The 14,378-nt window shown below is 44.7% G+C and overlaps 1 protein-coding gene across 1 annotated transcript in view; it reads right to left on the minus strand.

The window, feature by feature from the left end:
• Positions 1–14,378, minus strand: part of DDX31 (DEAD-box helicase 31) — a 45,411-nt gene that overhangs the window by 27,027 nt on the left and 4,006 nt on the right. The window contains exons 8-15 of the mRNA XM_069032170.1: positions 13,773–13,814; positions 12,942–13,006; positions 12,024–12,143; positions 11,650–11,756; positions 10,716–10,951; positions 10,196–10,372; positions 7,718–7,777; positions 1,694–1,744 (exon numbers count right to left, since the gene is read on the minus strand). Of these exons, the coding sequence (XP_068888271.1) occupies positions 1,694–1,744; positions 7,718–7,777; positions 10,196–10,372; positions 10,716–10,951; positions 11,650–11,756; positions 12,024–12,143; positions 12,942–13,006; positions 13,773–13,814 (858 nt within the window). The remainder of the gene's footprint in view (positions 1–1,693; positions 1,745–7,717; positions 7,778–10,195; positions 10,373–10,715; positions 10,952–11,649; positions 11,757–12,023; positions 12,144–12,941; positions 13,007–13,772; positions 13,815–14,378) is intronic.

Genomic DNA, 14,378 nt, shown 5'->3' on the forward strand with positions numbered 1-14,378 from the left:
AGAAACCTGTTTGCTTCCCCTAAAAAAACCCCCCCCAAATCTAATCAAATCTCACAGCAAAGAGAGCCCAGGACTGCCCACATGGAGTGGGGAGCTGCCTGCTCTGCATTTGGGAGAAAAAACACAAAAGAAAAAACAACTGATGCCAATTTGGAGTTGGGCTAAATTGCTTTTTTTGGATTAAAGCAAATCATGGCTGGTTACAGGGTAGAATAAATCTAAGAGAGAGGAGGAAGTGCTTTCAGCAATGGATGACACAGGTAGCAACCGTCTTCCCCTGTCCAACTACCAGGCACCATAAAAATGTTCCTTAAAGACCCCCCAAATATAGCAGTGCCTCTCATTTACCTAAGTGGGAATCAAAACTGCCCAGCCATTTGCAAGATATGATAATGGGTGACACATTTCCCTCCCTTTAACCTCCCCCTATTCTTTCCCCCCTCCTCTCTTTCCTGGAAAAAATGAACATGCACAGAGATACTGCTCAGAAATGAGCCCTCAGCAGTTTAACTGGAAAAAACCCAACAACCAAAGCCCACTCTAGTGTTTATACCTGTGCCCTCTGGCAAAGTTTCTACTGGCTAGAGGTGTGAGTAAGATGCTGTGAGCAATCTAATTGCTCCCTGCAGGTCCTTGCTCTTGGACACAGCCCTCAGGACAGCTGAGATTTCGCCTTCTGGACACACAGAAGTCTCCCAGGGCTTTAGGTAATTTGCACTGCGTTCTAGCACTGGCAACTATATCTTTGGTTAAATTATATTAATATACAGATCTGGGAATTAAAGACTTCACTTCCACAGCCTTCTCCGACTAGCTGGCTGCTACAAAATCATTCTTTTTTTAAAAAACACAAAAATCAAATCAAATTTGTTACCTGAAGGGATGAGGTAGAAATTAAAAAGCTTTGTTGAGGCTCTGTGCCCTGTTCCTTTTACCCAGGTGTCACTTGATACATGTGAATCTCTGGATCAGTTTTTCCTCAGTTCAACTAACCTTTTTTTAATTATAAATCTTTTATAGAAATGAAATCTGCCTCATGCTCTCAGCCTCCTCTTTGAAACGACAGGCTGCTATTTTTAAGGTTCAATCCATCTTCCTTTGTTTTTATTTTTTTTTCCCTAGGACTGTATTTCTGTCAACAGCAATGCAGCAGTGTGGGGTTTTGTTGGGCTTTTTTTTTTTTCAGGGAAAATCTGAACCATGCAGTTCTGCTGGAAGCTGGATGCCTGCAGCTACTCAGCCCCAATCCAGCCAAGGCTCACTGCAAACACTCAGTTTCTGTAGGTCACTGCACTTACACTATTGGGCTACTCAATGTTTAACAACAGGAATGCACTTAAACCCCTCATGGAACTGCCTCCCCAGCAAGCTAGGAAAGAAAGGAACAGAACTGCAAGGGATGGCCACGATTTCACAAAAATTGGCTTCTTGGGTGGGGAAATGGAAGGTGTTTTATCCCAACCAGTGAAAACCCCAGAGTTATTAAAGAGAAAAACAGACCAGGGATATGGTAGCAATGCTGTATCCTGGCAAAACCCAGAGTCCCAGTCCTGCAGTCAGGAACTTGGAGGTCTCCCACACCTGTAGACATCAGCACCAGGACCAGCCAGCTGCAGGAAGGTTCTGGACTGAGAAGGGATTTCATCTGAGCAAGGCTGCACTTAACACACACAGACACACAGAGCAAACCCACCTGTACAATCCAGGTCACTTGAGGCAGGTCCAGTCCCCGTGCTGCTACATCCTTAAAATTAATAAGGAAATCACTTTAGTAAAAATCCTTTGGAGCTATCAGCAGAGTGAGGAGTCTTCTGGGATGGCAACTATGTCTGAAAGCAATGCTGGCTAGGCAAGTAGGAATTTTATGTGTCTAGTTTGGGGAAAGATGGACTGAAGGTCAGAAATAATACTGAGGGTTTAAAATGCAAGGATTGTTAGCAGACTAATACAATAAAAAATGATCCACTACTATGGCCCAAAGCCTGGAGGATAGAAACACCTATTTCAGGATGGTGGTGTTGAATTACAGCATCTCCTACAGCCTCTTTGCATTATATCTGACAGAATCCACTGTGTAAGGGGCAGCGATACCTTTGGTTCTTCAGTTTGTTTCACTGATGAAAAGAGATCTTCTCATGGGCACCTACTGCCCAAACACAGAGAGGCAGAATTAAACCTCTGAAAGGCAGCACGATTTCTGAGCACACCTTTCTCCACAGCAAATCTGAGTACTAAAACCAGGCTTCTTATGATGAAAAGGGAAAAAAAAAAATAAAGGCCAACAGTCAAGAATCCCTGGCCTTGGGTGGAACGTCCAAAGATACACTGATCTCTACCTACAAATAATTAGTTGTTTCCTAGCTGATGGTCTGAAGTTGAGGAGCAGAAGACTTGCAGGTCACGTGGCCCTAAAATAAAAGGCCAATAAACAATTTAGCAGAATCTGCAGGAAGCTGGAGCACAGCTCAAGGAGAGGGGACTTCAGCTATGCCTTAGATTTGCAGTCTGGCTTTGATTTGGAGAAACAAAATGCAGCCGTGAAGAAAAGAGTCTGAAGCTGCTGTCAAGGTTTTATTTGATGTGCCAGCTGGTGAGAAAACCTATCAACTTGGAGAAGGACTTGAATGAGACCCTTCAGTTATCCACAGTCAGAATAGCTCCAAAAACATACCCCTTCAGAGAGAAACGAGAGTTTAAATACTGTCCAAAATGGAGAGTGCAAACACATCTCAATCTCCCTTCTTGATTTTCTGTTCATTAGTAATGTCCTCACATACTCCTCGGATTTTACATTCACCAGGCGCAATAGCAGAGCAGGTGTGCAGATTTAACTCTGTTAGGAAATGTTTTGCAACACATGTATCTCTTAGCTAGTTGCAAAATAGAATATATTAAGGACGTAAGCAGGAGCTTAATGTACTAAAAATGTGTCAGCCACCCACTGAAGTGTTTTCATGCAACTCCCACACACGTTAAAAGAATAGGAAGCTGATGTTTTGGCAGCAAAGGCCTTCCCATAAGCACTAACCAGGCTGTTTTGTGGCTCCAACTGCAGTAAAAGAGGAGACACTTTCCACAGCGCCCACTCCGAAATAACGCACACTCGCGCTCCAACACGCTTATTAAGGAGTGACTTGTTCCCAGAGTCAGAATGAACAGATGTACAAAAAGCCATTTAAAGGAGGTTGGAGAAAATAAATCAAGGGGAGTCAGGAAGCGTGTACAGCAGTTACCAGGATAACAAGACTATAAACTCTACAGCGCGATCAGACAGGAGCGCTGACGTCTGATTCCGAGCTGGCTGGCTCTGTTCTTCCACGCTGACAAGGCTTTGGTCTTTTCCTTTACTCTGTGCTCCTCCTCACACCCAGGAGCTGAGGAAATGCTGTCTGAGGAGAGGGCTTTGACCTTGGGACAGGGCAGTTTCCCCAAAATAAACCAAGAGCCAAGCCAGCCCTGTGGTCAGGAGCACCTCTAATAGGGGAAGGAACAGACAACGTGGGCAGGAGCCATCCCTCTCATCCATCCAGATTCTTTCCCTACTCTTCCAAGATACATTTTCTCAACATCTCAGCTTGGAAAATCACTGCCACAGACAGCATTTTCATGTGCATTTGCCCAAGCTGAAAAGGTTCACCAAAAGCCATAAATAGCCAGGGAGAACATTTTAGGAGAAGGCTTCCTCCCATCACCAGCCTTGCACTCACGATTGCTTTCACAATGCCACCAACTCCATCAGCTGTTACTGACACATAGCAGCAGCTACTCTCCTGGGGGTTCCCTTGGCTTTCTTTCACAAGTCTCTCGGGATTTACTGGTAATTGGAGTGTTTTGCAAACTCTCAAAGATTCCTCAGTATCAGTCCACCTGTGTCTCCTCTAGCTGCTTTTCCTCTAAGACCCTGGTACAGAGCAGCAAGGTAGGACTAGGGTAAAAAGTTTGAGTTGATTTGCTTTCCTCTGCTGGCAGAGCCCATGAGTTTCAACTTCTCAGAATTTTAGAAAAATATTTCTGGGTCACTTTTCCAGGAGAGAGAACACAGCTCAAACAACAACTATCCAGTTTTACATTTATTCCACTCACAGAAGCACTAACCTGCTGCCAGTACTCTTTCAAGAATCCCAAGAGATTTTCAATATACCACTCACCCCTCTTTTCCACTGCCTCAGATGGCACTCCCCTTTCCATGTGTGACCTCACACCACCATTCCTTAATTACAGGGAAATCAAGGATATGACACCTCGGCAGGTCACTGCTGCCTCCTTTCCACGGGCAATGGAAGGGCAAATTCTTCAGTGACCATCTCATGGGAGCAAAAAAAAAATAACCTACACCAGTGCAGTTTTAAAGAAAGCCCAGATGCCAAGTAAACACAATAACCTGAAGCCTTAACCATGTTCCTGCCCTGATCCCAACTGCAAGGCACACAATGGCACAGGATCAAGGAACAATCCACCTGAGGGATGCTAGAAAGGCTGAAATGTCTGCTTTGAACAATTCATGTTACCAGCCTGTGCTTGTGGTTGGGGGGTACAGGGGTAGGTGCAAGAGAATGGGATACAGGGGGTGGGTGCCAGGGAATGGGGTACAGAGGGTGGGTAAAAGGGAACGAAGGGCAAAAAGGCCACACTGAAAGCGAGTCCTGTCACTGCAGAAGATCAGAACCAACAGGGCCACAAAAGTTTTGCAAGGGCCTTGGTTTGCTCAGTCCCTCTCACACGATCTAATTAGGGCAAAGGAAATTGCTAAAGTTGCTTTTGAAAGACACTCAATGGTGAGGTCTTGAAGGCCCTGAGCTTGACAATTGGCTGCCTACATGAGGCCTAGAAGTACAGATGGAAGGCAGCTTGCTCAGGTGCCAGGCTGTCAGTTGGATTAAAATGACTCATTTATTTACCAAAGAACCTCACAAAGTGCTTTAGCTAACAGGCAGAGAGGGCCTAACGGCTCTCCAAGCTGGGGAAGAAGCTCTCGCGCCTTCCCGGCCTGCCAAAAGTCATTACTGCCGAGTGTGGAAAGCCATCAGCAGGGTAGAGACCCCCGTCGGCAGGGTGACAGATTGGGCTGCGTAATCAGAGGAGGAAGGGGAGAGCACAGAAGCTGTCAGAGGCGAAAGCTCTTGGCTGGGGCCGCCAGAAAACTGGCAAGATGAGTTAGCGTGACTGAGTAAACAGCAAACAATCTCCAAATGATCTTTCCTCCCTCCCTGGAAGAGATGAACTTGTTTAAAAGGCACATCCCAAAGGAAGCCGCAAAGAACTTTCAGTGAAGGAGAGAGAAATAAATCTGGACGAGACCCTCTGAGATACGTGGCCCTTCTTTATTTTCTTGTCTGCCAGCTTATATTGTCTGGCAAAAAATATTTTATGGAATATATTAATATACATATGACATAGAGCAAATTAATAAAAGGAACAGCAGGTCCCATTGCTTACTAGAGCGGAAAGATGGGTGGAGAACATGGCATAAGGGACAAGGGAAGGACGGCAACATTATTTGTGTTGCTCTTTTGTGAGCCAGGTTTCAAAATTTTGTGGGCACAAAATGTGATTTCACAGTGAAAAGAACAGAACCACCTTTCTGCAGAATATTTTTTTTTTGCTGCTATGGAGAAGAGTGTCAGAAAAAGCAATGCCCTTAGAGGCAGGAGGTGGTCACAGAGCCTGGCTGCCCTTTGGACATCTGCGCTGGGGAGGCACCTGTAATGTGGGACTGGTGCAAAGTGTATCTCTATATTAAGGTGTCCATATGGTCCCCATTACTGTGGTAACAGGCCACCTCCTGGTTTCAATGCATTTGTCCTCCCAACATCTCTGTAAGATGGAACTGTGCTACTTTCCCCATTTTACAGATGGGGAGTTGAAGCACAGAGAGATTTTGGACTCAGACACCCAACTCACTGTGCTTAACGTGCTGACCGTGTGCCAGCTGAGCTGCAGTCACTGTAACCATCAGGATCTGCATCCCTGCCTTGCAGGAAATGCAAAGTGGCTTAGATTGAAGAGGAGGAGGGTTACAATAAATGTGTTACCTTACACCACCCTCTTCATGGCAATCCAGGTTACTCCACATTATCTCCCATTTATGACCATTACCTCCCATTTGTGACAGCTCAGGAGCAAACCCACAACTATTGCTGCTCAACTGAGATGTGGTTTCTTGCCTTGTCACCCCAATTCCATGTTCACCTGCACAGAGTCTGGGGCACAGCAAGAAATCAAACCGTATCTCCAGTGTCTCAAGAGGGGAATCCCATCCACTAAGATTTCTTTATCCAAATTCTTCTTCCTACCTTGTCAAGAGCTGCACATTTCCTGACAGATTTTTCCTGTCACAGGCTACATTTTCCCTTCAAACCTTCTCACCCAGGAACTGATAGCCCAGTGATTGCAATGGTTCTGCTTTCTCTTTGTCTAAAACTGAGCATTTATCTTCTTTCCAAACCCATTAAATTGGAATTTCAATAGCAAGACACGTACCTGACATTCCTCAGTTATAGGCAGCAGGTGCATCAAGATAAACAAAGTTTAGCTATTTATTTTTTAGAATTTACCCAACACTTTTTATCTTCAAAACAATCTACACCACTGAATGATTTAAGCTCTGCTCTCCTCCCTAGTTGAGATACTCAAGTACTACCTCTGTATACAAGGAAACCAAGTTAAAGTTCCACTTATGCACTGCAAAGACCCATTCTGACCTTGACCAAATCTCTGAAAGGTTGTACACACAAAGCAGGACCAGAATGTAACAAGTAGAATTTTACAGGTGACATTATATATAATTTGGCAATGCTAAATCAAACACTCCTATATACATGGCACTCCTAGTTTGAACTGTGGGCAGAAAAAAGAGAAAATTCAGCCCCCCACACTCTGAAAAAATTGCAACTGGTTTCCTTTAAGAATAACATGCAGCAGGAACAGGAGTCATTTCAGAGCTGGAAAGGGTTTCTCAGCTCTAATTACTCCCGATCGCTGTAATTTACAGGTTTGCGGTGGGTAGAAATCGCCAAGATTCACACGTTTTCAGATCAACAGCTGCCACTATTAGAGAGCAAATTGTGCAGCCTTCTGCACCACTGCAGCAGCCTGTGGCCCCAGCAGGTCAGGAGCGAGAGGTGAAGGTGCCACCACAACCCAAGGGTGCCACCAAACCTCAGCAGAGGACAAGAATTTCTACCTCAGCACCCTTGGAAGGAGCTTGAAGGGCACAAGGTGAGGAGAGCAGCAGAGCATGAGCTTTTCCAATGACCCCTTCCCTGGTTGAGCTCCCCCTTCCACCTCTGCAGGTGGTTGTTTTTACCCTTGGGGTAGATGTTAAGATGGGAAATACCACATTCCATCCAATTCTCCTGGCAGTTACTGGGTACACTACAAATCAGGACTGCATTCTACTGGCTGCATGTAGAGGGCAAGGTTCCAGCTTCAAAGGAACAGATTTTTCTAGACATAAGACCATGCAAAATACTTGGTGGTCTCTAAGATAAGACATACATTCTTCCTGTATATGGTAACTCAGCAGAAGACCATATTAATAGTCTGCAAAGAAGGCCTCAGTCCTTACTTAACATGTGAGATGCAGAAAAAGGAGATGACTTTCCTCAAGGTCAGACAGTGAGCTGGAATTAGAGCTCAGTGCCAATTCCTCTGGTTACCCTTAGGGATCAGACAGGCCCATTAGTGTGGAGCTGCAAAGGGACCCTGAGTTACTCACAGTGCAAAGCAAGATGCCAGTCTTGGATTTTAGGAACTCCTGGAAGACCTCTGTCCTTTCCTAGAAGGTTGAAGAGGAAGAATTAAAAGACTGCTTATGCACATGACAATTGAACACAAAGCAAATTAGCTAAGGTAACAATTTAACTGTGTCTTGTTCACTAGCTCATGTACAGATTCAAAAGCAAAGGAATTGGCCTCACGAGTGCCAGTCAGACTCTTCTTGAAAATAGAAAAATCTGTGGCACACAGGTGTGGTCCCAGGTAGGAAGGCAGTGTCTGGGGAAGCCTGGATGCATTTGGTCAAATCAGAGCAGCCAACACCTCCACAGTTTGCACAGAAACATAGCCTGTGTATGCCAGAAAACAGGAGCTGTTTTACATGGAGAGGGGATCCACAAAGGATTAGGCAGCACCAACAGAAGCACTGGCACGCTTTGTGGGCAACACAGGCTTTTGTGGAAGCAAGCAAAGCTGGACATGTTCACTGCTGTCTGTCCAGTCACACGATGGGCAGGATAAGCCCATTTTGTTGACACAGCGATATAATCACATCACAAGAGATCAGCCTCATCATGTGCCCAATGGGGCATGCACACAGCCACTGCTCTGACGCTGGAATTACTGAGTGTCAGGGATGCTCAGCTGCACAGGGAACTGCTGTGGGACAAGTCTTCAAAGTAACAGGGCAGGAGAGATGGCCAGAAATCCCTGCCCAAGGGGGAATGAGGCACCCTCCCATGCCTTCCCCTTGTACTGGCAAAAGCCACCATTGGGGCTGATGACACTGGACCGAAGCTGTTCCCTCACACTGGGGTCAGTGGCAGGTCCCTGTCCCCATCTCTGCTCTGCACCATCACAACTCCTGCAGCCCCCACTCCTAACACAAGCTCAGGCCCACAGGCAGCGCCATCCACAGCCCCCAGGTCCCAAATGATCCCCCCAGCAGTCTTTGAGCCATTGAAGGGAGCTGCAGGCACCCAGTACAGCCCCTCAGCTCCCTTCAAAAGCCTCCTGCTCTGTCAGCCGCCAACCTTCCCAAGCACATTCCGGTTATTTTAACTAACAACTTGTTTTCCACAAAAATTGACTCCCCAACTCACATTACATCACAATGATATTTGCTATCTCTGAGCACCAATAACCAAAGGTCTCAGCAGAACTTGATCTTCCCTGGCCAATACCACCTCTGCACCTACAATCCCTTTTCTGGTGGCCTTCCAAAATATCCTTGTTTCCAGGTTTCAAGCTTTTCCCTAGAGCTCTGGCTAGGAGCTAAGTGAATGTCCTGTTACGTTGATGATAGAGAAGAAACCTTACACACCTGACTCCCAGCTAGAGGTGCTGTTCTAGAAAAGAAGGGAAACTTGGGCCTTGCTGACACACTGAACCCTCTGCTGACAAAAATTAAAGAAGAGAGCACGCTGTATCTTGTTGACAATGACAGCAGCCGTGCTCAGCAGTACCATATGGGATCCACAATTTAGCTCCATTAATGCTCTTAATTTGAAGACATCAAGCACTAATTACACACTGGGTACTAAAAAGGCAAAACCCTTCCCCTGGTGCCAGCTACTTAGTGGTGTTCTGTTGGCTTAACAGCTGGTCAGGGTAGAGTTGGGCCAGACCAGGCCTGCTCACTTGCTCAGGCAGGCAGGTTGAGGAAAGGCCAGACTGCAGGGACAGCAAAGCACATGTTTCTGGTCTCCACAGGATGGGAATGAGTGAGAAAAACAATGGCTCTTCACCTCTTGCTTCATCAGAAGAGCTCTATTCATTTACCATCTCTGCTGTGCAGCTCAGAGTAGAGCGGCAACTCTCTCCATCACAGACCAAGGGCAGGATCAGGGGCTGAACTTCCAAGGGAGGTCTCTCAGCTATTGAGAGAAGCTCTGCAGTGACAGTTCATCTGACACTCTCCTCCTGGCCTCTCAGCCCTCTGTAGCCAGCTCCAACCTCTCCACTCAGGCCTAACTGGCTAAAACCTAAACCTATTTTGGGGTAATCACTGTCATAATGCTATTATTCCATCCCAGGGAAAACAGCAAACTGTCAAGACACTGTTCTTCAAACCCAAAGCCAAACTGCTCCAGCCTCACCTATTGGGGGCAACTTATTAGGTAGCAATGTGTTGGGGCTTGGATAAGGTTTTCCTTTGGCATTAAAAGTCTGTCTTGACTGCATGAGAGAGAAGCATGGACACATAAATGGTTTAGTGCACCCACTGGGAATAGAGAATGGCTGCTCTGCTGAAATAACACATTTGCCTCTTCAGGTGTGTTTTTCAGATACAGCTACCAAGGTACTTTCCAGAAATGGGACAATATCCTTATTCTCATTAGCAGATGGAAGAGTGAGGCCCCTAGAGGTGAAATGATTCTCTCTCCTCTCTGCTGCCCTCCTCCCCAAAATAGCCACACAATAAATCATAAGGAATAAGGAATAAAACTGCAGGTCCTGACATTTTGAGAGTGCTTACTTCCTGTTCCATGTCGCCGTGCAGACGTAGAAACTGTAAGCTCACAGAGGAGAGGGATGAACGCCCAGGTTGCTCTGACTCTGACCCTCCTGAAAGGACCTTAACAAGGAGCTCATGGTAGAATTCCACTTGTTCACAGCTGGAGAAAAAGATGATCATCTTGTGGCGCTTTTCAAACTGCAGGAAAAACAAGAGGATTGCACATGACCACTTCCAAAGGCCTCTCCCAATTCCCCGATCGTGAAAAGATCCAGGTGGTTTACACTTCTGGAGATATAATTATCTGGGAAAGGATTACAGAGTCTGACACCAAACAGTGAGCCCACAAAAGAAGGAGTACATGCTGCACAGGGATCTCTCTGCCAGCATGAAAGACACAACAGCACCTCAGCTCTCTTGTGGTTCAAGATGCACTTCAAAGCCCTGGATCTAATCCATGCTATCCTCGACAGAGGAACAGATAAAGGAGTTGGAAAGGACAAAGGGCTACTTAGTAATATAAATGCAAACAGAGTCTCACCTTGCATTTCTGCAGGATAAAAGCTGCTAACGTGACAAGCCTCAGTTTGCTGGGGACCATCATGACATACTGTTGGAGCGTCTCAGGAACAGCAAAGTTTTCCTCCTCCATGCAGTTTGATGAACTGCTGGCTTCCCTATTTGTTTGAGATGCTGGTTCAGGCACCTTCTGGAGTTCATCTGCTATGGAAATGCTGACAGGGTCATTCAAGCTGATATCGGCCAGGCGTGTTACTCCTAAACCACAGGAAATGAGAGGTATGTGAGGCCCAGTCTGGGCTGGGATGATGTGCTCACAGGAAAAAACCAACTAACGCAATTCCAGTGAGGGGCAAGGACCCCGTGAGCCACCCTCAGACACTGCAGAACCCCCTCACAAACCTCAGCCCTTTCAGGGCTTAGCTGCTGTGAACTCCACGAGAACCTTCACAAGACACTTCTTCAGCTGACTGTGCTGTTCTGCAGTACATAAATGTCTTTATGGACAGACAGCATTTGGCAGGCCTGCTTCTAAACGTGTGTGCAAAAACCCAGCAGATCTTCACTCTATCAAGAGTGCAGGAGTCACGAGGCCTGGTTCAGTTCCTGCCTCAGCAGCTGACTGCTTGCATGATACAGAGCAAAGCACACACCACCTCTCTTGCCATTAGCTTTTTGCCTTAATTCTGCGTTTGCAAAGCAAACAAACGAACTTTTGGGTTCATGGTGACTTTGCAATGGAATTTGGGAGACATATGTGGAGACCATGGAAGTACATACACTGACAGAAATTGCAGTAATGAAGGAAGTGCCATAAGCCAAAGAAATTAACAGGCATTATTCCACTTCTGCAAAGGGCTTCAGACTGGGCTGTAACAGAGGCAGACTCAACCAACTACTCAGCAGTTGCCTGTGCATTATTCAGCTACAAGAGCCCCCATCTGTCCATAACCCACCTTCAGTGAGGGTGGCTGAGAGCAGCACGTTCTGACGTGTCTCTCTGTCAGCGTTTAAAGCGTTGAGTATCACAGCCACATCCTTCTCAAAGCCCAGGTCCAGGATCCTACAGGAACAGGAGAGATGGTTAAAGGTGCTGTAAGGAAGGAGAAAGTCTTAATACTCCATGACATCTTTGCAATGAATAATTGTCCAACAATCTGTCCAAAGTGGGTATTTTGTCCTAATCCCAGACATCTGGTGCTTGGCTGAGGCCACTGAGCATGAATGGCTTAAGATCACACTCTCTCTCATACTTTTTTTTAATATTTAGTGAATTATGCTGCAGAGGGTATTGTAATAATTTTCCATATCTAAGCCCTTGGAAGTTTACCTGTCTGCTTCATCAATAATCAGCCACTGAGTGCGACGGAAATGAATACATTCTGTGGACTTGATGTGATCAACCAGGCGGCCAGGAGTGGAAATGAGGATGTTTATCCCTTTCCGTAATCTGTGAAGATTTAAAAACAAAAAATAAAACCCAGGCAAGAGCAAAAAAAAAAAAAAAAAAAAAAAGAAAGAAGAAACAACCCCATGCAGGTTAGGATGGAATAGAACCCAGAGTGAGGAGCTGGAACCTACAGAGGTGAAAAATGCCACAGTAAATTCAGGGACAGCACTTCCTCACTGATTAAAACTGAAGTTTTTTTTCAGCTAACATTTATCCTTGATCATCATTGATACTCTGATACTCAAAGGCACACTCATTGCTAAGGACGAGGTGGAAAGAAATATTAATAATACTAAAAAAAAAAAATCACCCCAGTCAGGTTTTCTTTTCTAATTGAGTACTTGTTTTACTGTCAAGAGTAAACTTCTTTTTGTGTATGCTTATATAGAGAGAAATGAAAATTCCACTTTGGATTACCAGCTTACAATTCCATTTTTGAAAAGGGAAAGAAAAGGGATTTTAACACCAGGAAATCTCTTCTCCAGAAAGCAATTTCCCCCATAACAAATACCATAGGCAGCACTTGGTGGTAAGCAAATACAGGTGTTTGTCAGGAGAGGGGAAAAAAAAATACTGACACAAGAGATCATCTTCTCAGAAGGCTCATCAACATTTTAGAAACAGATCCAACTGGGGGAAGTGAATGTTTCCTGCTGACCCAGCCACTGTGCCTGTGTAAGATCCAGGGGATCACAGCTTGATCCAAGCTCACCACCCTCCCTCCCAGTAAGAAAAACACTCTGAAGAAGAGTAACAGATAAAGGACTCAAAATATAATTTAAGAAGTTGGTTTCCTACCTGGCTTTTTCTGATTTTCTCTTTTCTCCCCCCATTAGCACTCCAGGCACAATCCAGGTAAATGGCTACAGACAGGAAAACCAAGACCAGCAATGACTCTTCTTAATAACAAGACAAAGCCTAATCAAAAAATGATGTTTCACAGCAAAAACAGAGAGAGGATGGGGCTGACAGCAGCGTGCATGTGATGTGATCACAGCTCCAGCACTAAAAAAAGACTTGTAAGTCTCTTTTTAAGACTTATAAATTTATAAGACTTATAAATAATAAGGAAGTACCCTATTATTCCAAGGAAAAAATGAAGAGGGGGTGGAAATATGGATCAGATAAATAAATGATTTAAACACCTTCTAGCCCAATATAAGATACTCTGCCCCAATTACAAGGAAAGCACTATCATTTAATGATTTTAAAAGCCTTCTCATTTCTCCAGTCATTCAGCTGGCAAAGCAGTTCACCAAGTCCTACTCCCCATCTGAAACCCATCTGTCCAGTATTAGTTTCAGTAAAACGGTCCTTGTCACCACGAGAGTTTCCATTCATAACTCAGCCTGAGACAATGAAAGGTATTTCTATAAGCAAATGGCTCTGAAAATCAACTATGCTTGTTTATCAGCACATGTGCAACTAGGGTGCCATAATTAATCACTTAATTGCTCATGTAATAATTTAAAACATGCCACAGGGAAATCACACACTTAAACACATTTATCTTTAAGGACCATACATCTTGCCAGGTGCTGCATTTCCTTAAACCTCCAGCTGAATTCACAGGAACTGAAGTTGTTTAGCCCCTTACACAGCTAAAAAAACAGAGCATTGAATTCTTACCTTAAGTAGTTTCTGGATTGTATCAAAACTTTGGAGTGCAAGCTATGGAAATCAACAAAAGAAAATGAGCTCTGCCAAAGTCTCTCTGGACTAAAAAGCTGGATTACAAATTCCTGTGGCTCAAAAATCTGTAAATTAATCTAGTTATGTATATCAGAATTCTAAATGCATCCTTTAATTTTTTTTTAGAAGCCACTTATTAATTTTTTTCTCTTGAAGAATCTCTCTTTTATTATATTTTGGCCTGTTCAAAAGCCTCTCTACTGGCTCAGCTCCATGAGCCAGCTCTCAGGACAAGAGAGACTTCTGTGGGCTTCTGTGAATGCCCCAGGGAGAAAACAAGCTACAGTCGCAGAAGATTTTGCTCCAGAGGAAGAATATAAGGGAAAATTACAGAAATTCTGATAAAAAACCACCATAGAAAGGAAACACATAGGTCAATTCTCTTCTAGCAGCTCTCACTGTTCTTTTACCTGACCCATGGAGTGATTGTGCCATTGGATCTTCCTATCTCTGCGTTTCTTTTCTCAAGGAAGGTTATTGCTTCCAATACAAAGTAATACCAATTGTAATTACAAATTATCTTCCTAAGTACTCTCAATGGCA

Source organism: Aphelocoma coerulescens, chromosome 17, assembly GCF_041296385.1.
Source record: "Aphelocoma coerulescens isolate FSJ_1873_10779 chromosome 17, UR_Acoe_1.0, whole genome shotgun sequence".
Lineage (NCBI taxonomy): Eukaryota > Metazoa > Chordata > Aves > Passeriformes > Corvidae > Aphelocoma > Aphelocoma coerulescens.